General features: G+C 41.0%; 1 protein-coding gene across 1 annotated transcript in view; it reads right to left on the minus strand.

The window, feature by feature from the left end:
* LOC149028077 (increased DNA methylation 1-like) overlaps positions 1-23,510 on the minus strand; it is a 44,295-nt gene extending 20,785 nt beyond the window's left edge. The window contains exons 1-4 of the mRNA XM_089147687.1: positions 23,446-23,510; positions 22,827-23,068; positions 14,364-14,450; positions 1,736-1,835 (exon numbers count right to left, since the gene is read on the minus strand). Coding sequence (XP_089003813.1) covers positions 1,736-1,835; positions 14,364-14,450; positions 22,827-23,068; positions 23,446-23,487 — 471 coding nt within the window. The 5' untranslated portion in view covers positions 23,488-23,510. The remainder of the gene's footprint in view (positions 1-1,735; positions 1,836-14,363; positions 14,451-22,826; positions 23,069-23,445) is intronic.
* Between the last annotated feature and the right edge of the window lie 4,168 nt (positions 23,511-27,678).

A 27,678-nucleotide genomic window follows, 5' to 3' on the forward strand; every position in this document is an offset into this window, starting at 1 on the left:
GTCCGCCCCTGATCTTCTGGATAAATTGCAGTTGGAACCCTGGCTCCAAGATTCCCAATCTTTAGATTATGACAGCAAGAAAGAAAAATCTATTGGTATGACTAAAAATACTAGCAGCAGAATCAAATCCCAATATTCTTTTCCCAAGATATCACTTGATTTCTTAGCTGAACACTACTCATGCAAATCTAGAAAAACACCATGCACGACAGCATGCCTTTAAACACAATAGATCCTCCCAAAACCTTAATACCTTATTATCTTCACCCCAGCCTACCTAAATAAATACCTTGAGGCAAAATCAGTCGTCATGAAAACAATAACATAGCCTTATCCAAACTAAATGCCGTTGGCTACATGGATCACTGCTCTCCTATTAGCTCTATTTGAAATGACACCTAGCTATACATGTTTTTCCTCACCACTTATCCTAGGTTAATTTAAGTCTGCCCCTGGCTCTTTTAGATCCTTCAATCTGAATCAAGTCACTCCTTCATGCTGAAGCAATCCAAGGCCTCCGTAGAACATGGCCATGCCACCTAAAGCAGCTTTCTTTTAGCTATTAATATATTGGAGCTACCCACAATTCAGCTCTATAATGGTCATTGTTACTTTACACTATCTCAACATCCTCTTCTTTATCTATGTAATGCTTCTCAACTACTCAATATACACCATAGCTGGTCGTATAATAGTCCTATAAATTTTCCTTTAAGATTTAACTCCAAGAGGCCTAAGCTCTTCCCAATATATACTAAGACCATTCCCAGTATCTCCAAAATCAAAGCAGGGATGAAGCCTTGCTTTAAAACTGAAGAGAGCAAAGCCTTCTCCATTTTATGCTAACAACCAGTTTCACTGCTTGGACAACAAGGCCCCTTAAGGTCAAGGCAACGATTGCTTTATGTGTAAATCCAGTCTCCTAGTTTATTGGTAAACATAAACACAGTCTTGAGTCGTCCATAAAATGTGACTTCCCTCCTATTCAAGAGACATCATTACTTTTTGGCCAAAAAGAAAAGAGACATCATATCTTGTTGCAAGTCCCTCACCCCCTCTATCTGTTCCGTATCTTCAGCCTCTGGTTGCAAAGATCACAAAGCAGGCCCAACTAAAATTTCTAATTTATTTCTCATTTCTACACTTGAAAGTTTCTAGGGCCATATTTTGGACAAGGTTGGGTATACAGTATACTAACAACTATCGGTAAGCTAATGGCATGCACCAACCACAAAGCTGAACACAGGAAGTATTTTCAGAGGGAGACACATGCTGGGCACCCAGACTGCATGCCCAGTGTTTTCCCTTTTATTCTTTTTACTACCTTATGTTTTATTTTAAGCTGTACAAGTCGTAACCCAGCATTATATATGTATTCATATTTATAAGAAGACAAAAAGGTACCAATTAAGATATGGTGTGGGACCATAAAATGGTGATTCACTTTACACCTTTTCCCTGCCTAGGTACCATGCTAGCTAAACATCACGTTGACTTCTGTTGGAACCATGGTGAGTATCATGATATGGCAACTCATCCAAAATTTGGATAGAATAGAATTCGAGGGACAACAAGCAGATATATTAAAACTCAAATATACAAAAAAAATGTGGTTCGCATGATTGACACAAAAGAAAGAGGATGAACTCATATCTCATTAGCAAACAAATAAAAATGAGTTAAACTATGGTATCTAATTTGAGCACATGGTACCATGGAAAAGAGGATTTTATACCTTTTCAATGGAATTGATGAGACGACGGCACATGCCTTTCCGCCTGTGCACGGGCCGAGTTCCAATGAATGGCATTTCCGCTAAACGTGTCCCATGGAGCCTTAGAATTAATCAGAAACCCCAGCCAAAACAAAATCATGTTAAAACATACTTCACCAGCCCAAGACAGCAATATACTGGTAAACATTGTTAGATGATTGCTTCCCCGGGAAATGATAGTTCAGAGCACTCAAAAAAATCCTCACCATAAGCTACAGAAAGAAATGCTAAAAGAATGCTGGGAGAATATTGAGAAGAAACCAGAAACATATAACCGAAAACATGTAATAACAATGAGAAAAGAAGTTAATTAGGGATAGCTAATCACAAATCATATTCTGCAGCAGTGTTTTCATGGACTGTTGGCTCCAAGCCATGATGTTTTGTATCAAATACATTGCCAGATGTAAGCAGGAACTGCAGAATATTCAACCAACCATCCAGCTTTGATGATCAAACCATCAATAAACAGTCAAGACTACTGGCTGAATATTTACATTAAAATTATAAAGCATGCTCAACTTGAAGACTGCAGAGCAGGCAACTGAGTTGAGTTATCGATTGCTACACCATTGTGTGAGTGTTCGTTAAGAAATTTTAGGTTATCCATTAATACCTACTTGATTTAAAAACGTAAACAAGAGAACAGAGTTGACTTTAACGCAGGACAGCATAAAGACCACTCCAGCAAAGTGAGAATGCCAGCAGATTAGAGCAAATTACTGTTGAGTGGTGATAAATGACACCATAAAATTTTATATTGATGATCGATTATGCAAAACTTTTAACAATTCAGACTGCCATACTGACTGGATGGACAATCAGAATGCCATCCTCCAGGCTGATATGATTGTATCTGCTTTAGCTTCTAAAACAGCATTCTGCAGGGTTCTATTAGGAAGCAGGCATGAGTGAAAAGACTTTGTGTACAAACTAGATGGTGACCTATATTGAGCTATAAAAGTAGGTGAGTGAAAGCAGTGAGGTGATAAAAGCTAATCCTATAGGTCAGAGATATCCAATATGTTTAGCTAATGCTTTTGAAGATCATAAGGCCTCTATCTGTATGGAGTGCCTGTTTTAGATTGGTATTGTGACGATACCTGTAGATTAAGGACCAGAAGTACTAGTATGATAAATGAAAAGCAAAGAAGAAAAGAAAGAGAAGAGATTCAGAAAAAGAGGGAAAGAATCTCACTCACGGTTTGAGATATGAACAAGAGATGCTCAATTGCTCATAAATTGGGGCTAGGGGGTGGGTGTGTGCATGTGTGTGTATATATATAAATATATAATGAAGAGACATTCATATCTCAATTAACCAATTTAGCTTTGTGCCAGGTACTTCACTAGATAAGTTATCTAGTTAATGATGAGACTCATGGAACGATACAGAGATAGCAACAAGGATCTCCATATGGTCTTTGTTCACCTAGTAAAAGCATATGCCAAGTCCTTAGAGATCTAATCCAACATGTTCTTGTGAAGAACGGGGTTTCAAGTAATATGTGGGCATCACTAAAGACATTAATGAGGGAATGGTAACTAGTGAGATTTATTGAAGGTCAAAGCAAGGAATTCTCAATAACGGTTGAGTTAAGTTGTGGTTTAACCTTAAGTCCTTACCTTTTGGCACTTATTATGGAGGATATAACTGAGAGCATTTAAGACGAGGACCCATTGTATATGCTCTTTGGCCATGATATTATTTTGGTAGATGAAACAAAATAAGGGTGACCGCTGAGTTAGAACTCTAGAGGTCAACCTTCGAAACAAGAGGCCTTGAGATTAATAGAATGAAGACGGAGTATTTGCTTGCTACCATTTTACATAAGAGCTCGAATGCTAGGAAAAGGCAGTGGAATTGTATACATCAACAATGTTTGATACCGCAAATTGGTTGTCTTATGTATTTGGAGTCAAATAGGGGAAAAAGTAAGGGTGACATAAAGGTATGTTTCATAGATAATTAACATGAGATGGATGAAGTGGAGTGGGGCACCTATAGTGTTGTGCAACTGGCATGTTCCTTTGATGCTTAAAAAGAAAGTTCTATAGAGTTGTTGTTCCACTAGCTGTGATGTATGGGGCAAAATGTTGAGCAATTACAAAAATGTCATATTGATAAGTCTTGTGTAGTAAAGATTTTGATGTTGAGATAGATTGATAGGCCCCTCATATCTTGTGTGTATTCTCGCAAGCACAAGAAGAAAGTTGGATTTGGCAAACAGCAGCTAGGAAAAGCAATCAGATCTGGTCCTGAGAAAAAGGATGCTGAATAGAGAATGATTTGCAGAATATTTACTACTGAATAAGAGGGATTTGGGGACAGGCAGAATATTGCGAATGACCTGCAGAATATTTACTACTGAATAAGAGAGCCTCATATATCATATGTATTCTCACAAGCACAAGAAGAAAGCTGGATTTGGCAAACAATAGCTAAGGAAAGCAATTAGATCTGGTTCTAAAAAGGAGGTTGTTGAATAGAGAATGATTTGCAAAATATTTACTACTGAATAAGAGGTATTTGAGGACAGGCAGAATATTGCAAATGGTTTGCAGAAATTGCATAATATTTACTACTGAATAAGAGAGATTTGGGGACAAATTTGTCATGTGGTTAATTTAGGGAACTATCTAGTAAAAGTATCGGGGAGGGTAATAGGTTAGTGTAGCTTTTGTCGTAAGGGAATATTAGGGTGAGGGCTATTGCTCTCAGGTTGCTGTAGGAATGCCTACTGCTGTGTTATTCTGAGTTTAGGAGATTACCAGTTAATAAAGTATAATTCTCTCACTATTTTCATTGTTACTGTCAAGTTGCTTTGTTGAATCTGGGTTCTTATCAACTTGGTATCAGAGCAATGACGATCTGCGGGAATAGATGGACACCGGATTGTCCATGTTTTCTCGGCAAAGGCAATGTGCAAGAATGGCTTCTTGAAGTTGATAAGAACTTAGATTCAATAAAGCAACTTGACAATAACAATGAAAATAGTGAGAAAATTATACTTTATTAACTGGTAATCTCCTAAACTCAGAATAACACAGCAGTAGGCATTCCTACAGCAACCTGAGAGCAATAGCCCTCACCCTAATATTCTCTTACGACAAACGCTACTCTAACCTATTACCCTCCCCAATACTTATACTAGATAGTTCCCTAAATTAACCACTTGACAAATCTGTTCCCAAATCTCTCTCATTCAGTAGTAAATATTCTGCAATATTCTACCTGTCCCCAAATCTCTCTTATTCAGTAGTAAATATTCTGCAATATTCTCCTTATCCCCAAATCCCTCTTATTCAGTAGTAAATATTCTGCAATCTAAGTACAGTTGACAACGGAGGAGCCAACGAAATAAAAACATTCACAAAACAATAAATAAATCACTTCCCGGCGATTTCCGGTCCAGGGGGATGGCTCTCATCCTTGCCATGATGAGAGGCCATCCCAAGTCGTCCTTCTTTGCCCAGCCTCCTCTGCTATGCTTTGTCCTGGTCTCCCTGCTACCGCTGCTGCCGCTGTTTTCTCTGTTGAAGACCCTGCTTGGGATGAAGATTCTACATCGATGCAACCTCTTCGTCCTCTGGTTCTGAGATTGCTAATGTTAGGGCCTCTAAATCCTTCGCCAGCTCTGCAACAACTGAAACAACCCTACCCAGCCATGCTATTGCAACTTTTTGATTCCTATGATGCTGCCCAGGCACTACGGAAGCATCTAGGTCAAGATATCCTTCTAATTTTGTTGCTCTACCTCCTGCAATCCTTGCCGAATCTAGAAGAAAAGAATAGTGTGGCTTCTAGGTTTAGCTCAGTCAAGCTTGGCCTCTTGCTGCTGCTCAGGCCCTAGTAGACACCGATTCTGCTGTCCTATTAGAGGCCATCACCACCGTTGCTGCTCAAGGCCATGTAAACTCCTCTGTTGCTGCTGCTGCTGTAAATCTAGCTAACGACGCTATCGCCGCTGTTGTTCAAGGCTATTTACCATCTGTTGGTTTTAAGGATTCCTCCTCTGCTCCAACTAGAGAATCCTCCCATGTCAAGCTCTCTGAAATTTCTGCCATCACCGATCTCCCTACTCCTTCTACTTCAACTTTTGCGCCATCAAGCTCTCAGTCGCCACCGGTAGCTAGTACGTACCGGAGATGCAAAACCAGGCTAAAGCCTGCTCAGATTGTGACCTCTCCTTGCTCTGCTCTCCTATTTGAGATGCCCTCTGTGGATCTCTGCCATTTTAAGGCAGTCAACGCCATTGCTTCCCCTGTCGAAGCCTGGAACCCTGCTCCTCCCACTGTCACCGAAGGCTCTCCTTCTACTTTCCTTTCTCATCTGGAGCCATCGCATCTCTCCCCTACACCTCGCACTAAGTCTTTCCTCTTTTGTGAAACCTTCTCTGAGTCCTCTACTGTCTCCTCATCTTTGCCTCTCCACCTCTCCCATTTTAGTGAATACCGCCAGCGTCTCGACTAAAACCTTTTTTAACCTCATTCCTCCCACGATCAACTTAATATGCCCATTTTGCCCTCTCCTAATTGCTCCATTTTGGGCCCATGGCCCATGGGCCTTATCCTTTTAAACCTAGCTCAGCTCCACTCTCTCCCACTACCCCTATGTGTGCCCTTGCCTTTTATACATTTATTTATTCTTCCCAAAAAAAAAGAAGAGTACAAGTACGAGTTTGCTTCTTTGTTTGGCTTTGGGCCACTTGTGCCCGTGTAACTAGTTCGCTTTAATTGTTGCTCTTAGGTAGTTGCTAAGCTCATTGCCTCTTAGGTTGCTTGTTAGTTGAGGCCTTTCTCTCGCTTTGTCTAGGCTCTGTCCCTTGTGCTATTGTATTTTCTTTTATTCTATTTGGTAATGAATTATTTAATCATCAAAAAAAAAAAAAATTCTGCAATATTCTGCAAACCATTCTCTATTCAGCAACCTCCTTCTCAGGAATAGATATGATTGCTTTCCCTAGCTGCTATTTGCCAAATCCAACTTTCTTCTTGTGCTTGTGAGAATACACACGAGATATGAGGGGCCTATCAATACTCCCCTCCAACAATCTCACATTGTCCTCAAGGTGAAAATCAAGAAATTGGTTATTTGCCACGTCGTAGCCTCCCAAGTATTTTCACATGGTGGCAATCCTTTCCACTTAAGTGAACAGTGCTAACACCCCTTGAGGAACAATGTTGTTCCATAAATGCCCACAGGATTTTTGCTTTGTTAATGGGTTATTTCCTAACTAGGCAACTATTGGCAACACCCAAAACAAATCTGCTGGGCTGGGCCTGAAATAAAAACTGGTAAGAGGCCCATAACTTAACTCCTTATTAGTTAACCCATAATTCAAACAAGTGGGCTGTGGGTATTTTGAAGTAACTGGGCTTCCCATAGCCCACTTTGTTGTTTTTAAAAATTGACCCACATGAAGTGACCAGATCAGGGTTAGTGGTCCAACCACCACTCGGTTCAATCCTTTCATCTTCCTCTCTACTGCTGCGATCCCAACTCCAAATTCTTTATTTGCCGCTGCCGATTGTGATATTTCTTTCCTCTTTAGAATTACAAACAATCTAAAAAAATCATCAAAAGATTTCACCATCAAATCTAATCGATTAACCACATCTTGGAGATCTCCCTCAATGGAAAGAATTTATTCTGCAATCGCACCCACGTCGCACCAGAATTTTTGCTAGAATTCAAGCTGTTTTAACTACGACGATGCCGACGAGTCCCCTTCCATCGCTATCACTATCAGCCATGGTGGTTTCGCCGGAGTTCTTGCTTCCCAATCCACCTTACTTTCTATTCGGAAAAGCCTTTGTACCCCCCCCCTCCTATGTTTCTTCTCTTCTCTCTCTTTAGTGGAAAACTCAAATAAAACTTCCATGCCACTGTTTTGCCTATCAGCGCAAGCCTGAACAGGTTTGAAATTAATCATGGCTTCATCCGCAATTTCCGCCTTCGTCGATCCGCTTCCTCTTCCCTGTGATTGCGTAGCATGGTTGTCTTCACTAACGCTGATCGTTGTTTCAAGATTGTGCGAACTCAAAATTCGTTTTGACTCTCTGCCATAACCAAAGTCTATTTTAATGGCTTCTTGGAAACTCACCCAAGTAAATTCCGACCAATATCTATCATACAGCCAATCCAGCAAATCTCCTTCCAAATGTTGGAGAACCACACTCAACCTTCTATCCTCCTCAATTTGATGTTCCCAACAAAATAACAACACTACAAGAAGCCATTCTTGTACATTGCCTTCACCATCGCTGATGATCTCGGCCTCAAGTATAACCAAGTCATTGCGTATGACTGGATACCTTCTCGCTGTGATCTGTGTTCCTCATTCGGTCATGTCTCGACTAATTGTTCCTTTGCTTCTCTCCAACAAGCAAAACCTTCAACCCCTGCTAGTTATCTGCCATCAGACGACTCTAGATTTTCTGTTGATGCTCTTTTAAAAGTGAATACTATTGATGCGCTTGAGAAAATCTTTGTTTCTGTTCCAACCACTGCTGCTCCTTCCACCTCTATTGCCGCTGACCTAGAAGATGTTGTAGATGCCGCTGTTGATTAAGAACATGAAGGCACCGTTGCCGCTAACCTAGAAGATGTTGTAGTTGCTGCTGTTGATCTAGAACAAGAAGGCATCGCTGCCGCCACTGCTGATCAAGGCCTTGAAGACTTGCCGCTACCAATGGTGCCCAAGACATTTTGCCCCCTGCAGATGGTTCTAGATCGCCGCTGGTAGCCAACACTTACCGGAGAAGAAATCGTTCAAATCCCGTATAAACAATGACATCTCCTAGCACAACGCCCCAGATCGTGAAGCCCTTCGAAAACCATTGTCATTTCTCTGCAGTCGAAGTTCCTGCTACCTCTGTCGAACCCAGGACTACTGCGCCTGCCACAATTTTTGAAGGTCCTCCCTCCGTTAACTAATCCCTTCAGGAGTCGTCACTCTTCACTTCTGGCCCTCGAGATCTACCCTCCCTCTTCTGTGAAAACCTCACCTCTGAGCTCTCTGTTAACCCTTCTCCGCCTCTCCATCTTTCCTCTTTGGTGAATGAAATACAGCGTTCTCTCACTAAACCTCCGTCCTCCTCTCATAACCTTATCCTCAACCAAGCTGAACTTCCCAATCTACCCTTCCCAAATTGCTCCATTTTGGGCCCTTCGCCCTCATGGGCCCATCCTTATTAACCCACACCCCCCTCCTCTCTCTTTGTCCACATGGGCCTAACCTAATGCACCCCTTGGCCCATTCCATTTATCCCCTCACTTGTTCCTCCTCTCACCCTCCTCCTCAGACCCCTCTCTCCTATCATCAACCATTGATTTAAATCCCACAAAGCGCGCTACTGAGTCTCCTTTCTCCCTCCATGCGCACGATCTTGATCGTGCTAGGTATAAAAGTAGTAACCGTTCTATTAAAGGGCACAACCCTTTCGGCGACGACTTCTTGATTGAGCACAAGTCATCCAAGATAAAGAAGGAAAAGAAAAGATTCACAAAATCCACAAAATAGCTTCTTTGGGTCTCTGTCTGGCCCTTTTCTTTAGGATATGTCGTAGTTGCTTTGTCTGTTCGCTTTAGCATCACTTAAATTTCGCTTCATTGTAAGTGCGCTCTTTTCGGTTTTTAATGCATTTATTTATTCATCCAAAAAAAAAAAACTTACACAATTTCAATTACTTCTTTGTTTCTAGTTATAACAATCTTATATGATTTCAATTACATCTTTGTTTTCAATTAATTTCAGTGACATTTGCAAGGGTTTCGGTCAAGTTTCTTTTTTTATAAATAGTAATTTTAGTAGAAAGAGATACAAAGATTATCTTATCATTTGATTTCTAATTATAAATTTATAGATTTAGTACCTTACTTTGCAATTTCAATCACGACTTTGTTTCCAATTATAATTTCAATCAACTTTATATCATTTCAATTATATCTTTGTTTCCAATTATAACAACTTTACAATACAAACTCTCCCATTCTGTTGTCTTTTGAATTCTAGTATAGAGTTCGTATTTCATTGGGTTTGTATTCAAAATTTCAATTTGATTTGGTGTATTAAAAATATATGCTCTCTTGCATCAACCACAAATAAAAATAAATAATTAACAAGAAAAACAGCAAGAAACTTTTACACTTATAGTCAGATGTATTCAACAGTAAAAAAAAAAAAAAAAGGCGACAGAGTCAAAGAAAAAAAAACAAGAGAGAAAGGGGAAAAACAAACCGAAAAATAGAGGGAGAAATAAGAATACCTAATTGTGATCCTCTGGAGAAGATTTAGGAGAAAATTTTAGCTTTTCCAAATCCAAGTTTCGCTTTAGTCGTGCATGAGGAAAGAGGTGAGAGAATAAATAGGGAGAAATTTATGGATCATGAGTTAGTTTCTAATTGGTAGTTAATTGTTTCCTCCTTAAAAATTGGATTTTAATTATAACCGTTAGATAGAAAATAAGAATGACATGTATATCCTTCATCTTTACCTTTAAAATTGTTTCTAATACTGGGGGAGGGGGCAAATATTGGTATTTTACATGGAGAAAGAGAAAAACTAAAGAAACTACTGAAATTTTTAAAAAATCGGGGAGGGCCATGCCCCCCTGGGCCCCAATGTAGTCCGGCCCCTAATCTCCCTCATCTTTAGGGTGACAATAGAATGGGTAGCCTTACCAGGTTTTATACCCTTTCTTTGCAACCCTTTCAAGCTTTCACAGTCTTTCGCCTCTCGCTCAAAGAAAGCGGCAGCAGCTCACCCGCAAATATCCTCTCCTACAGGTAGCCGGGATGATAACCACTTGAATTTTCTTTACCTAGGCTCTAAGAGACTGATATAGCATTGCTTGTGGCTGCCAAAGGATCACACATTATTCGGGTCAGAGATCATAACTAGCTATCTTATGGCAGACAACTAACGCAAGCCTACTCAACTAATCTCATAAATAAACGCTTGTTCGCAACACGACACTCACTTGTATCTGAAAACGCAGGCAGGGGCTCTCCAACCAACTAGTTTAGTTGATTCTTTTCTGAACTAGAATCTGAAAAGCAAAAAAGAGTGAGACCTTTTTCTTTTTTTTTTTTTTTTTTGGCTGTATTTTTTTAAGGAAAGACAGAGCTCTTCTGCATAGTAGACTAGCTGATATGGTGGAGGTATCGGCTCGACTCCTTGTCATTCTAAGGAAGGTACAGAAGAGGGCCTCCATGGCTCTAATAGTGGCTTTGGGGATAGAGAAGATGCCACAACAGATGAAGGAGGACCAGAGGACCAATTTAATTAGGACCGTCCTACCATTGAAGGAAAAAAGCTTACCGTCCAAAGTTGGAAGTTTCTACAGAATGTGATCCAACATTGAGGTGCATTGATGATTGGTGAGCCTCCCTAGGATGAGTGGTAACCCGAAATAGACAATCAGGAAGGAACCAACAGAAAACCTGTGAGCTAGACGAGGGAGGCCTTAACTAAATCTAAGACACTGGCCAAGAAGAGGAACAACTTTTCCGGATTGATGCGGAGACCAGAGAGGGATTCGTAGAGGGGAAAAGAGGATAGAACGGAGGAGATGGAAGAGTGGGAAGCTTTAGAGAAGATCATGAGATCATCAGCAAAAGAAAACTAGATCAGGTTGGGGGCTTTGCATTTGGGAATGGGGGAGAGGATAAAGGTGTAATTGTTTGTATGAAACACAAAAAGCCAACCTACTCAATTATACCCATAAGACCCCAATAAACATGAAACAAAACATAGACCAAAACATATGAACCAAGACTACAACTCAACAAAGTATAGCAGCAGGAAATGATAGGATATTTCAACCCGGAATAATTAAGAATCAGCTGACAATATGCTTGATTAGAAGGATTGGATGATCAAACTGAACCGACTAAATCGGATCATCCTCTTTTTTTTTGGATGAATATATAATCGAATTAAAAATAAATGACACGCTTACAGCAACAAGGCAGGAAAAAAAGAAAGATTACATAGCACTAAAAGCGAAAGGGCAGGACCCAAAAAAGATGGGCCAAACAGGGCCAAAAGGACTAGAAAACGGATTATTTCTTGTTCTTATTTTTCTTTTTCTTAGAAAACTTGACGTCGACTAAGAAGTCATCTCCATATGGATTGAAACTCTTAGCAAAACGAAACTTCTCCTACAATCAGCACCATGAGGATCCGAAGCAAACTCAGATGGGGAAGATTCCTGAGTGGAACGGGGGAGGAGGGCATAGGTCGGAGCGTCATAGGGCCCAAAAGGGAGTGGTTAGGTAAGCTCAAAGGGGAAGGTGGGCTAAGGGGCAAAGGCCCATGGGCCGTGGAGTTTAATAGGGGTGGAGAAGGGAGGGGTTAAATGGTCAAAGAGGAGTTAAAATGGGAATCAGTGAAAGTATTGTTCACTTTATGAGAAAAGATTGGCAAGATAAGAGAGAGAGGCGGTGCTGCAGAGGTATCGTTTTTAGCAGAGGGGGTTTCATGGAAGGGGAAGGGAGCAGGTCTTGGGGCAGGAGAGAGGGGCATCGTCATATGGAAGTTTCCAAACGTGGAAGGATGGTCTTCAGCGACAGAGCAAGGGTCAGGTCTCCAGGCAACGTCAGAGGCAGCAGGTTGAATGCTGAGATCTGCAGAGGACCAACCAGCAAGGGGAACTGTGCATGAATCAGTCACCGTACAAGCAGGTTTAGGTCGGGATTTGCCTCTCCGGTAGGTATGGGTCACCAGCGGCGAGCGGGAGCTAATTGGAGAATCGATTGGAGTAGAAGTTGCAAGTTGAATGAAGGTGGCGCAGATCTGGGAATCAAAATGAGAGGGATTTTTTGAGGGCTTAACATGAGAGGGGCCAAGAGATTTAGGTGGTGAAACGAGAGGGCTTTCCTGGAGGTGGGAGGCAATGGCAGTGGCAGCGAGAGACAAGCAAGGGTGAACAGAGGCCAAATCAGGAAGAGAGAGTTCGGATGTTGGAGTTTTTCCAGGCAGCAGGGGAGTCAAGTCAGGAAGGAGAGGAGATTTAGACAACGTCAATGGCAAGAGAGACGAGTCTTCAGGGGGTAGCAGCGACCACATCAGCGATGAATCACCAGGCAGCATCGATTTCGGCAACCGTCTGCGACTCAGGAGAATATTTCCAGCCTGAGATGGAGAAGACAAATTTGAGGGATCTACAGCAACATCAATCAAGCATTTTTCTAGCTTGTCGATGATTAGGCTAGAGGAGGCAGTAGGATTTGCAGGAGGCGGCATCAAATCCTCCATCGGTGGCGGCAAGCGAGAAAGCGAAGAACCCAGCTGAATAGAGGGCACATGTTCTTCAGGAATCGGCAGAGGAAGAGATGATTTCAGGCAAGTATTTGCAGGAAGATGCAGGGCAGCAGCACAGCTTGCTTCGTCGTGGCCAAAAGAGGCACATGTAGAACATCTAATGGCAACCCAGTCGTAAACTATTATTTGGTCATAGAAGAGGCCGAAGTCGTCCTCGATGGAGATGCAAGGGGAAGAGGCTTATCAGCAGGGAAATCCACACAAAGACGTGCATAAGAGAGCCTTTGCAGGTTGAAGGTCTTAGGATCAGCGCGGAGGAGGCGACCAATGGTAGAGCCAATACGGCTAAGACAATCAAAACTCCAGAATTCAAGCGGGAGGCCGGGGAGGTTTATCCACATGGGAAGGGAGCAGAAGGAATCCTTGCAAAAAGGCATTGAAAGTTTCCAAGGCTTGGTGAAGACAAGGGTCTTACCGACGAACCAAGGGGAGCCTTCAAGAGCCTTGGCTTTGCAGGAGGGAGAGGGGAGCTTGAACCGGAAAATGCCAGAGTCTAGCAAAAATTTCAAGAGAGCCTTTAGCATGCCATTGCTTTGAGAGAGATGCACATATGACACTAGTAGGAGGGCAAGGGCCAAGAAATTGGCCGATGACGGCGAGTTTCCAGGGAAGGGTGCCTGGGGTTGTAGCAGATGAGGGGCAGTGGGCAAGGTGGTAAGGAGCGGAAGGAGAAGGAGGGATGAAGGATAGTGAGCAGTCAGGAGAAGAAGGAGAAGGCTAGGAGAAGAGCGATTTCCAGGGTAGAGAAGGAGAAGGAGGAGCAGAGAGAATGCCAGCGGCAGAGGGAGCACCAGAGGAGGAGGAAGGGAGAAGAGAGGAGGAGAGGGATCATCCTCTTAGTTGTAAACTAAAAGGAGAAATACAAATGCAAATTGCTTACCATCACGGTTTCCACATTTAGAACTTGTTTATTAGACTTAGAATTTTCCAAATACCTTAAGCCAGCTACCACCACTGTTTCATCTATAGCTTGTCCTGTGGGTGGCTTGTGGCTTGTTTTGTATGTTCTGCCATTAGTTTCTGCCTTAGAAACTCTTGTGCTGTGCTTCTTTGGTTAATAAATTATTGTTCATCCAATTAGAACTCACTATCAAGAATGAAATTTTCAAAAAAGAGAATTTTTACCATCAGATTACCAAACCACAATAATTCAGGAATCCCCAAATAACATCTCCCCCCCCCCCCCCCCCCCCAAAAAAAAAAAAGCATATACATACATACATACATATATATATATTTTAATATGAGCATATCCTGACCTTAATGTTGCCACTGAAATTATCTCTTCATCCTTCTCCAGAATCATGGTGTAGAATCTTTCACAGTTAAGACGGTTGTAATTTGATCTGAATAGACATTGAACTAGCTCAAAATATTGTACAAGTATCTAAATACTTAGCACCAGGATTTAAAAGCATGACATTTCGATGTTTAAGGAAAATTCCTCATATGATAATGTGGCAAATGAAAATTAAAAGTTATAGTGATGAAATTCATATTATGAAATAAAAGAATAGGAAGCCAATCTAGCCAAACAATTAACAGTGCTTGTTTAAAATAGTCAACAGTTCTTCAAGAATGTAACTCAGGCAGGCAAACTGTAGCTGAAAAATGGATAATGAGATCAAGATTAAACTGCAGCAAGAATAATCACTTGAATGGTCCAACATTAAACAGAAACGTAACACATCTAAAATAAAAATAAAAATAAAAAGATTTACTGTTACCTATCGCAAAATGACTGGTTGACCCCCTGAACTTTCTAAAATTACTAATCAAACGCCATAGGTTGCTGCTACCCTCACCAATATCAGGCATTGCATCCATGCAATATTACTACTCGGGAAAATCATTATTACCCCCAGAAAATGTTGCAAATTATTGGGTGACCTTCATGTTTCTAAAACTACTAATCAAACCCGATATGATACCCCCCCTACACAGGCATTTGATAAGGCATTTATGCATATTTTGGGGATGCTAAACTAGCCCTGGGTAGTACATTATTACTATTTTATGCTGGACCTAAATTACTAATGCACCCTTCCTTTAAAACATCCAAAACACCCATTTACAACCCCCCCCCCCCCAAAACGAAATTGACATTGACAATCACATTTATAAGCTATAAAGGGAAGGCCAAATTAACAACGTTCTAGGTGGAAAAAATGAAAACAATCCCAACAGGTTCAAGCACCACTTCGACCGATGCCATATATATATATATATAATATATATATATATCCATGATGGTCCTATCTGGTTCCCATAAAAGAAGGCCAGCGGTAGTGGTGGGTGTTTTAGGTTGAAGATGAAGATAAAGGTAGGATAGGGGTGGGCCTTGGCACAATGGTCAGTGGACCACAGTTGTACCTAAGGTCAAGGTATGGAAACAGCCTCTCAGAAAAAAGTGCTGGGGTAAGACTACATAGGAAAATCCACCCCACCCTGGCGGACTCCACTTGTGTGGAAGCCTTCAGCACCAGGTATGCCCCTCAATGATTTTCTCTTTTTTCCTCCCTTCCCTTAATGAAGATAAAGGTAGGATAACAATTTGATTTCTAATGGCAAAATGGATAGTTCAAATATTAGTAATTTGAATGTAGTCGATAGTGGGCTTTTTGCACTAACACCTAATAGACTCTTAACACTGTTAGGCACGAGGAGGGGTAATAGTAATTTTAGAAAGTGGAAGGTTCAATTGATGAAGGTGCAATAGTTCGGGGGAGCGGCAGTAATTTTCCCCTGAAATTTGGAAATTAGAATGATGTAACAGACTTTTTACATTAACACCTAATTGGCACTTAAAACCATCAGGCTTCACGGGGGGGGGGGGGAAGGGAGAAGTTATAGTAATTAAAGTGTAGGATTCAATTAGTAACAGTATTAACTGTTGAAGTATATACACTTGGGCTATTTACTATTCATGACACTATTCACGTGAACAGTAAAAAATTCACGGTACTGTTCACGTGAACAGTAAAATCTATGTTACTGTTCACGTGAACAGTATTATGCTATTGTTTTTATTATATTTTCTATTTCTAATGTGGGAGTCTTGCTACATAAGTTTTGGGAGTTTTTAGAAAGTATAGTTTCTATTTTGGTGGTAGTTTCTATTTTCAGAACTTTCTATTTTAGGAGTTAGGAAGTTACTAAAGCTATAATATTTTGTTTCCTTTTTCTAGAAGACAATTACTTGTCTCTCAAGTTGTATTAGATTCATTAGAAGCTGATAAGCCCCTGATATCAAGAGTCTATATTCGACAAGGAAAGCACTCCCAAGAAAACGATTGACAGTTTGAAGAGTGAAGAGAGTCCTGTCGTTTTCAGCAGAGTCCTATTGCATTCAGGCGACTAGCAAATTTGAAGTATGAAGAGTCCTTCTGCGTTAAGGTTATTAAAATTAGATTTAGAGAGTCAAGAGTCATAATACATCTAGGTTAGAGTTACATTACAGTTAGGTTACTTTTGAAGAGTCCTACTCGAAGTAGGCTGATTTTGTTAATTAATTCGATAGGAATGTAATTGCTATAAATAGGGGGGAGGATGAGTAGAAAGGAGATAGAGAGAAGTTTATGTGAGAGCCATTGCTCTTGGGTAGCCGTAGGAATCACCTACTGCTGGTAGAATGTATTGTTTCTTATTCAACTTTTATTCAAAGTCCCTTTTTTCTTCTTGAGTTATTCCACCTTGTTAAGTAGCCTCATTCAGGTACCTAACAAATTGGCATCAGAGCCATCGATTCTAGGGGAATGGTCAAGAGTCGAATGGAGCAGAGGGTAGAGGAATTGGAAAGTATCGTGAAAGAGATTCAAGGTCAAGTAGGACTCCTAGCACAAAACATAGAGAAAGGAGAAAAGGCCAATGATGAGTTCAGAGATGAATTAAGGTTCATGTTATCGCAAGGAAAATCAGCAGAGATGCATACCTTAATGCCGGAGGTGACTACAACCGATGGAGTTCCAGATTACAGCAAGCGTACGATCGAACCAGAGAAACCGAGAGACTTCCTTCCTAGACATCTTGAGATGCCAATTTTCACGGGGGAAGATCCGATGGGATGGATCGCACGAGCTGAAAGGTACTTTGATCCGTACAAACTCAGCGATGAAGAGAAACTCGTAAGCGCAACCCTTTGTTTTGAAGGTGCAGCACAAGGATGGATACGCTTCCGAGAACTGCAGCAGCCATTGTCATCATGGAGAAACTTGAAAGAATCGATGATCTATCGATTTAACTCAACACAACCTGAAGACTCCCAAGAAGCATTGATTAATCACAAGCAAAGTGGAACGTTTGCAGCATATAGAGAAGGGTTTAAGAAATTAGCAGAGCAGACGGAGCGGTAGATGGAGAATGGTTGAAGGGGGTGTTTTTCGCTGGTTTAAATGAAGAAGTAAGGGCTGAAGTTCGATTATTTGGGCTCACCAATTTGGGCCAAATAATGGACCTGGCCCAAGCCGTGGAGGACAAAAATGGAGTGGGGAAAAATAAGAAACCTTTTTTGGCCCAACCCACTCAATCAGCCCAAAATCTAACCTCACGTTTTATTAACTTCAGCCCACCCAACACCAATATTAAAGGAACCAATACGGTTCAGGGAACCGGAATGAACCAAAGCTTTAACGGTTCGGTTCAGCCAAACCAAAGAAGTGAACCCGCGTCTTCCTCTTCACAATCTCGACCTGCAACTACAGCTGCGACGGGGAGCTCAGGATGCTCACGTTGGTTATCCCAGGAAGAAATCAAAGATAAAATGGACAAAGGGGTATGTTTCAGGTGTGACGGCCCATACTCCAAAGGCCATCGATGCCCTCTGAAGCAACTAAGGTTGCTGTTACTCCACGACGGTGATAGTCCAAAAGTTGCAGCACCGGAAGGAGTGATCAATGATGACGATATGGAGCCGGTGCTTGAGACAGAACTCTCGCATACCTCTTTGGTGGGGATCGATTCACCACACACACTGAAACTAACGGGACAAATAAATGGCTATGAAGTCATCATTCTGATCGATTGTGAAGCAACGCACAATTTCGTCGCTCAAAAGTTGGTGGAGCCGTTGGGATTGGAAATCCAGAAAACAAAATTTCAGGTTGCTTTGGGCGATGGGACGATTAGCAAAGGTACGGGGATTTGTCGATAGATTCTGATTCAGCTGGGCGGCGAGGTCTTTGTGCAAAATTTTTACCCTTTCAATTTGGGTAGCATTAATATAATCTTGGGCGTAGAATGGCTGCAGACACTAGGGGAAGTACGCAGTAATGTGGCGCTTGAGAACCATGAGCTTTGAGTGGCGGGGACGACCTGTGAAACTAAATGGGGATCCAACCTTATTGCGATTAGAAACAACATTGAAGAGTGTGCTACGATCGGTTCAAGCAAAGCGGTGATGGATACTGGCTACAACCTCAACCTCAGCATCCCGTCGGAGACGATATAGAGGTACAAGAGAGTACAGCAATGTCACATTTATTAAATGACTTTGCTCAATTATTTGTTGAACCAACTGAACTGCCGCCAAGAAGGAAGCAAGACTACCAGATACGGTTAGCCGAGAGGAGTAACCCACCTAATATTCGACCCTATCGTTACCCACATTCTCAAAAGAACGAGGTCGAAAGATTGGTACAGGAAATGTTAACAGCAGGATTGGTACGACCTAGTGTGAGTCCTTACTCCAATCCAGTACTGTTGGTTCGAAAGAAGGATGGCGGATGGCGTTTCTGCGTGGACTATCGTGCCCTGAATAAACTCACAGTTCCTGACAAGTTTCCCATTCCTGCAATTGACGAACTGTTGGATGAGCTAGGCGGAGCCATAGTGTTTACCAAGCTTGATTTGAAAGTAGGATACCACCAGATTAGAATGACGGAAGGTGATGAAGAAAAGACGGCTTTTCGTACACATAATGGGCATTACGAGTTCCTAGTGATGCCGTTTGGGCTCTCGAATGCTCCAGCCACATTTCAATCACTAATGCATGAGGTATTTCGAGAACACTTGCGAAAATTTATTTTGGTGTTCTTTGACGATATTTTGGTGTATAGCAAGACCATGGAGGAACATGTGGCCCATTTGCGAACCACCTTTATACTTCTCACACAGCACCACCTCGTAGTCAACCGAAAAAAATGCATGTTTGGGGTTGCTACACTGGAGTATTTAGGACATATCATATCTAAAGACGGAGTCACGGCGGACCCACGGAAGATTAAGTGCATGGTGGAGTGGCCCCAACCTGCCAATCTTAAAGCCTTGCGAGGGTTTTTAGGATTAACCGGCTATTACCGCAGATTTGTTCGAAATTATGGTAAAATTGCCGCTCCACTCACGAACTTATTGAAGAAAGATGCATTTCAGTGGGGTAACGAGGCAACGACGGCGTTTAATGCCCTCAAGACAGCCATGACAACCGTTCCAGTATTGGTGACGCCAGATTTCACGAAAGAGTTTTTGGTAGAGACTGATGCTTCAGGTTTTGGGCTGGGTGCGGTTTTGATGCAAGAGGGCCATCCCATTGCCTACTGGAGCCAAGTGTTGTCCCCTCGCGCACAAACCAAGTCCGTCTACATGAGAAAGAACTAATGGCAATAGTACTTGCCATTCAAAAATGGCGTCATTACTTGATGGGGAGACATTTCAAAGTACGAACGGATCAGAAAAGTCTGAAATATTTGTTGGAACAGCGCATTGTGGCTACTAATCAACAAAAGTGGGTCTTGAAACTTTTGGGATTTGATTTTGAGATATTGTATCGTCCGGGCAGTGAAAACAAAGCCGCCGATGCTCTCTCGCGAAGGTCGCAGGATGATAAGCAGCTTTATTCGATGACAACAGCAACTTGGCAGGAAAGTGAGGGACTAGATACAGCGGTACACGCCTCGGACCGTTACCAGAAGATCGTTCAAGCCTTGCTGAAGGGATCCCAGGACTACCCCAGCTACCAGCTTCAAAAGGGCACCTTACTCTATAAGAATCGGTTAGTCATCCCCGATGGGTCACCATTAATTCCCAAATTACTTTCAGAGTATCATTCTACCCCATTCGGTGGGCATTCAGGGTTTTTGAGGACTTACAGGCGATTAGCAGCTGTGGTATACTGGGTAGGAATGAAGGCTGCTGTCCTCGAATTTGTGGGTAGTTGTGATGCTTGTCAGCGCAGTAAATATCAAGCCATGAAACCCGCTGGACTCCTTCAACCACTACCAATTCCAGATCGCATTTGGGAAGACATTAGCATGGATTTTATTGGTGGGTTACCCAAGACTAAGAGTGGAGATACCGTGCTTGTTGTAGTTGACCGGCTATCCAAGTACGCGCATTTCATCGCTCTTTCACACCCTTATTCCGCCAAGGATGTGGCTATCTCGTTCAGCAAAGAGGTTATCCCCTTGCATGGGTTCCCTCGAACCATCGTCTCCGATCGAGATCGTGTCTTCCTTAGTAATTTTTGGATGGAGCTTTTCAAATTAGCGGGTACCAACCTCAAGTTCAGCAGTGCCTACCATCCTCAAACGGATGGTCAAACAGAGGTGGTAAATCGCAGCCTTGAAATTTACCTACGATGCTTTTGCGCTCGCCAACCGAAGGACTGGATTAATTGGTTACCGTGGGCCGAATATTGGTTCAATACGACATTTCATTCAGCCACAAAAATGACTCCCTTTCAGGTTGTGTATGGACGAGACCCCCCCTCTATTCTGTGTTGGGAGGATGGTCGATCTAAAGTGGATGAGGTTGATGTGTTCCTCCGAAAGCGCAATCAGGTGTTGGAGGATCTCAAAACAAATCTGCGGGTGGCCCAAGATAGGATGTGCAATTCCGCGGATTCAAAGCGTAGGGAAGTGCATTATCAAGTGGGGGATGAAGTTTTTCTTAAGCTACAACCTTATCGCTTCCAGAAACTCACCAAACGGCCCAATGAGAAACTCGACCATCGCTACTATGGGCCGTACCGGATCATTGAGCCAGTGGGACCAGTCGCCTATCGTCTACGTTTACCTGATGATTCACGGATCCACCCGGTGTTTCACGTTTCACAGTTGAAGCAGGCAATGGGGCAGCACATTAAGCCGCAGTTGCTTCCAACTTGTTTGCAGGGAAATGGCGAGTTGCAGCTCACACCCGAAGCCTTGCTCAACATTCGTTTCTCTACTCAAGGGTTGCGGGAGGTTTTGATTCAATGGAAAGGACTGCCGCCTTGTGAAAATACTTGGGAATCTTATGCTGAAATGCAGTCCCACTTTCCAGATTTTCACCTTGAGGACAAGGTGAAACTTTTGGAGGGGAGTATGGATAAGCCCCTGATATCAAGAGTCTATATTCGACAAGGAAAGCACTCCTAAAACGATTGACAATTTGAAGAGTGAAGAGAGTCCTGTCGTTTTCAGCAGAGTCCTATTGCATTCAGGCGACTAGCAAATTTGAAGTATGAAGAGTCCTTCTGCGTTAAGGTTATTAAAATTAGATTTAGAGAGTCAAGAGTCATAATACATCTAGGTTAGAGTTACATTACAGTTAGGTTACTTTTGAAGAGTCCTACTCGAAATAGGCTGATTTTGTTAATTAATTCGATAGGAATGTAATTGCTATAAATAGGGGGGAGGATGAGTAGAAAGGAGATAGAGAGAAGTTTATGTGAGAGCCATTGCTCTTGGGTAGCCGTAGGAATCACCTACTGCTGGTAGAATGTATTGTTTCTTATTCAACTTTTATTCAAAGTCCCTTTTTTCTTCTTGAGTTATTCCACCTTGTTAAGTAGCCTCATTCAGGTACCTAACAGAAGCTATAAATAAAAGTGTTCTGTGATTCTAGAATCTTAAGCTAAGAATCACAAGTCTTTTCTACTGGTTCTTCATCTCTCTTCTCTTCTTCTTCTTCTCTCTTTTCTTTGTTCAAGTTCAGTTTTGATTATTTAATGTTTGTTTTCTAACATGGTATCAGAGCAAGTTTAATCAACTTAGGGATCGTTTTCTCTCTCTTGGCTGCCCAATTTTTTTTTTCTTCTTCTTTTTTTTTTTTTTTATTTTTTTTTTCAATAGAACCATCCAATAATAGGAAATAGGTCATGAACAGTAAATAGCCCAAGTGTATATACTTCAACAAGTGTGAAACAGATGGAATAATTATGACGACAGGCCTGTAGGAGAAGGAGAAAAGGATTGCAGAAGCACACACGAATGGAACACTCAAGCTTCTATTCAATTCATTCCATCAATTGCTGGGATAATAGCAAATATATATATAAGAAGGGAAATAACAAGGTTCCTAATAAAACTATAGCAACTTGCAATTCAATTCTAACTCTAGTTCTCTCTTTAGTAGGTACCTTAAAACCATTAAAATATTAAAAAAAGAAGTACTAAATAAATTAACTGATTCCAACCCGTGATGGGCCAAAAACTATTTGACCAGTTCTTCTCCCATTTGGGCTTTGAAAGCTTGGCATGCTAGTCCCACAAACCAAGTGATATTGCATTAGAATGAGCAAAGATTAGTTCAGGGAGAAAAAGATAAGACTTACTATCCAAAAGAGAACAGCAATTTAAATCAAAGAATTAAGTACATATAATTATAAAAACTGTAACTAGTAACTACAGAATTCGTAACTGATTATGAAGTATAAGTAATACCATTAACATAACTAAGAGTGAAACCCTAGCCAAATGAACCATAAAGCGTAAAAGTTGATCATGATATTCTAGGATGAGGCATACCCACAATTATAAACTGCTTGCACAATCATATCTAGACCTGTTCTTGGATCCACTAAAGGAACAAAACACTCATCGAGTACAGAAAGAGCCAAGGCAAGTTTTACATTGCATTCCATGATAAAAGATAGCCTTTGATCTAAGCTGGTACCATCATCTTCATCTAGATGCTTTAGAAGAGTCCAGGAGAAACCTTCACCCATAGGATTTGAAACACCAAGTATGTCTGACAGAGCTGCAGCTACCTATAATTTAAGGATATAAAGAATAACTCGTTATGGTACAAAATATAGGCCTTTCTCTCTATGTGCAATAGGTAAAAAAGATAAGTATTTCCCAACACAATTTTTTTTAATTCTCTGAAAAGCCAAAAAGGATGCACAAATATATACAACATGTAATATCTCACAACTCAGCAATAGAGAACAAGCCAGCTTTTACAATGTGATGAGTATCTCATGATAATAAAGCTCCATTGAAGAAAACGCACATATAGAAAACTAAAAGCTTATGCCAACTACTTGTGGTTGGCTCATGAACCCTGTTTTGCAGGATATTACTTCATGAAAAATAGTCACTAACAACCTATAAAATGAAAGAAATGTAAGAAACAAACACACACCTTCATGCACTTAACTCCACAGAAAGATAAAAATCCGTCCATATCTTTCTCCAAAACACAATCTCTGTGATCTGCAGGAGAGATCAAACCAAGGGTAGAACCAAGGTAAAGAGGGCATAAAAAATATACATAGATTTGAACGAAAACATTCATCAATATACTCACATTTGCATCCACACTGTTTACAGCTTAAAATGCTAAAATTGCAATCAGGTTTATCTTGTCCACGATCAGTCTGCAAACAGAATGCACATCTACAAAATGGGCAGTACCAACTGCCTTCAGGAAGTGACTGGAACATAAAAGCAAGCACATCAGCATAGACAAGACAGTAACTAAAATAAATAAAATAAAAATTAAACCATCAGAAAAACCTGTGAGATTTAGCATAACAAATTATTTGGAATCTCTTATGTAGTAAAAAAACTCACAGATATAAAGAAGAGGACATAACTTATAAAATTGATGATGGCCAAGAGTTTGGTTATTTGGGATGGACCAACATTAGAATAATGGTGTCACAGAAAAGGCAAGAATGGAATGTTGATAAAAATTGATGATGGCCAAGAGTATGGTTATGTGATGGACCAACATTAGAATAATGGTGTCACAGTATGGCAAGAATGGAATGTAGATAAAGTTATCCAGACATCATCTTCAGCAGGTATAAGTGTACAAGCAGGTACATAAATTGAAAGTGGATATACTTTCTATTGAAGGAATCGAACCTGGTAATTAGGGGAGAGTCCTAATCAAATTAGGGCTCCTCTTTTACTGTCCTTTTAGGACTTTTTATGTTCTTTATTTGTTTCTTAAACTGTTTTGTACTCCTATTTCCTCTCTAAGTCAGTCCTAAACTATGGATTGTAAATCTATAAATATCATATTAGGGTGAATGAATGAGATTAGCTTTTGGAGTGCAAAACTGGTTCAACTTACTTGCCCAATGATGCAGTGCCATAAATAAATAATCTAGTTCTAAAGCTACGGTCCCAAATTTCTTGGATGTAATGAACTAAAGCGATTTCCTTCATATACCAGGCACAGCGATGATTAAGTACTCCAGTATCACTGTTGCCAGAAATAACAGAACCTATTAGCATCTAATTATTAAGCACTCAAACCCTCATTTTCAGCATACACATGTAGAAACATATTTTATATGCATATAATGTGCAAGATTGTCCTACAAAGACAAGGTCGGAAACAGCATTAACATCACCAATCTCTCCATACTCTCAGTGGAACTTAATTTTAGATAACGTTAATGTAGTCAACAGTCATACAATTCCAGCATAATTAAATATCACCAATTACTGAGGTGGCCAACTGCCTAACAGTATCAATAGAAATCAAGGAGGATGAAACAGAACTGTGTGCAAGGGGGAGAGAGAATAAACCTTCAGCATCACACACTCTTGGTGGAACGTTGACAGGCAACCATCACAACATATTAAGTGCCCTCCATCAGCACAGATTCCACAAGTATCATCACTAGGATCTGCATCACCATAGTCAACAGTATGGAAACCAATCTTTCTTTTTTTCTTTTCTCTCTCCCATGCCTCAGTCTGGCACTGCATCAATGACTTCCCAGAGATGAGACAAGTGTTAATCCATGGTTGATGAACATTGTTACCGGCATGAGCTTCAAACTCTAATAAAGACCACACTTTTCTGCAGCAGTCACAACGGATTCCACCTCTAGTAATGCATCCTTTCATTGTATTACCTTTATCATTCTGTATTTTGTAAATAACTTTTTCATTTTCAGTCAATATACTATTATCGATTAACCAAGATAATATGCTACACTTTTTCTTAGAGCATATGTGTCTTCTACAATCACCCTTACCAGTTCTCCTCACCACAAGACCACACCCACCACTCCTCTTTTTCTTTCTTTTGCCATTTGAATATCCACCACTGGGTCGCTTCCTTTTGCTCAGGGAAAGTGGTGGCTGCATCTCAGTTAGAAAAAATTTTATTCCATTATGTGGTAACAAAGGAGCCACTTTCTCAGCAACCAAAGTCTTTACTCCAGCAAATTTCTTCTTCCAATGCATGCATGGAAGGCTATTACAATCCAACTTCTGATCTCTAAGTCCTTGGCTTTCAGATTTTCCTGTGGAGGTTTGCTCCAACTGCTCCAGATATCTAAGTTTCTGGTTATCAGGTTTCCTAGTGGTAGATTCCTTCAAAGCTTTAGTCCCATTATCCATTATCAAAGAGGACACTTGCTCAGAAACTGGAATCTCTTCTCCAACGCATTTCACTGACACCATCTCATCCAAGCAGAGAGTGTCATTGCTATTCAACTGCTCCTTTTTTCTAGGTTTCTGGTCATCAGATTTCTTTGCGGAGGCTTGCTCCAAAGCTTGAGTCCAATTATCCATTAATGAAGAGGACCCTTGTTCAGCAACTGGAATCTCTTCTCCATCACATTTATTTGACACCATCCCATGAATGCACAGAGTGCTCTTATCCAACTGCTCCCTATTTCTAGTTATATGGCTACTAAATTTTGTTGTGGCAGTTTGCTCCACCAGACACTGAATTTGGCAATCAGGTCTCATTACAGCAGCTTCCTTCAGAAAACTGGGAGCAGGCAAAGCCAATACAATGTTTGGCATTTCAGAAATCGAGTATGATGACCTTTTCCTAACCTTCTTTCCAAATATGTCATCTACAAAACCCCTTGCAGGCAAACAGAACACAATGTCTACTGTTTTAGAATTTGGTTTAGCCGACTTTTCCTTATCCTTCTTTGCAACTTTGTCTTCAAAATTTGATAAATCTATGAAATCATCAAAGTCCCACATACCGATATCTAATTCATCACATACTGGAACATGTTTTCCATCAATACGTGCAGACCTCCTTAATTCTAGAGCACCACTGTCCTGATGCACATTACCATTTTTGTCTTTACCATTAGTTACTACCAATGATCCAGTGGAATTCATTTTTTGGGCTCTATCACTTGAGCAGTCAGTAGATGCAGTAAAGGGTTTTGCCATCCTAACTGCCTTACAGGATGCCAAAATATCACGCACTTCTCTAAACCTCCTTTCACTCCACGCTTCACTCTCACTTTCATTATTAGTCTCTGGCTCCAATGGTAGCATATCCTGACTTGACAAATTCATGAAGGTACCATCATTTTCCAGCTGAAGCATCAACCCCTTGTGCATATCTGTAGATCTCCCATTCTTATCAGTCCCTTCATCGTTCTTCTGCTTCCCATCTGCAATACCAGGGAACACATCATTCACCTCTCTATATCTAATTTTCTCTGGTATAGGATAAGCTACCCTGTCAATATTGTAATCAGGCTCTTGTGTTCCAAGACACACATCATTAGTAAATAAGTTCACAGAACCACAAGAATATAAATATGGATCATCATCCCAAAATTCTAAATTCAATTCAGTATCAATAGGAACATGTCTTCCATTGATACGTTTTGACCTCCTAAGTCCATGCAACTCCCCATCCTCAAAAATATTAGCATTGTTTTTTTTAGCCTTGACCACTGCCTCACTGCACCCATCACAGTTTCTCTTTGCTTTGTTCATCTTCTCATCCACTGCCGCCACATCAGATACTTGCTCACATCGTGCTTCATCAGGCACTGGCAAAGTCTTCTTCTGTGTTTTATTGTGATTCTGTGATCTCAGTAGAAGCAAATCACCAGTGATAAACTCTCCATGTGTTGATGTTTTTAAGAAATCTTCATCTTCCCTTATGTTCATATCAATTGTATCACTTACAGGAACAATTTTCTTATTGATAACCACAGAACCCAAAACTCCAACAGAACTGCCATGTTGCTTTATCTCAACATCATCATGACGCGTAGCTTTTGACGTCATTGCAGAGCTATAATTCAATTCACTCCTAAAGTTTCCATTCTTAATGGAAGACTCTGCTTCCTCACTTACCTTACAGCAGGCTGCCCCACTGTGCCCTCCACTGGGTACCATTTTTACGGTGCTTGGTGGAAATTCCTTATTCTTCTTCTGGTCCCACAACATAACAGGTTTGGCTGGTGCTTCTATTTGGTCTACTTGATAAACTGTTTCCTTTACCTGATGAGTATTTTCAAAAACAAGTTTACTGCCCCGAGAATGTTGGTGAATATTTGAGTAGCCACAAATGCCACCACTGTGCGCTAACTGGTATAAGCCCTGCTTCTTCTTTCTGAATTCAGAAGCATCAAGAGAAAAAGCC

Source organism: Hakea prostrata, chromosome 1, assembly GCF_041222555.1.
Source record: "Hakea prostrata isolate BN-2017 chromosome 1, UWA_Hpros_2, whole genome shotgun sequence".
NCBI classification, from domain to species: domain Eukaryota; kingdom Viridiplantae; phylum Streptophyta; class Magnoliopsida; order Proteales; family Proteaceae; genus Hakea; species Hakea prostrata.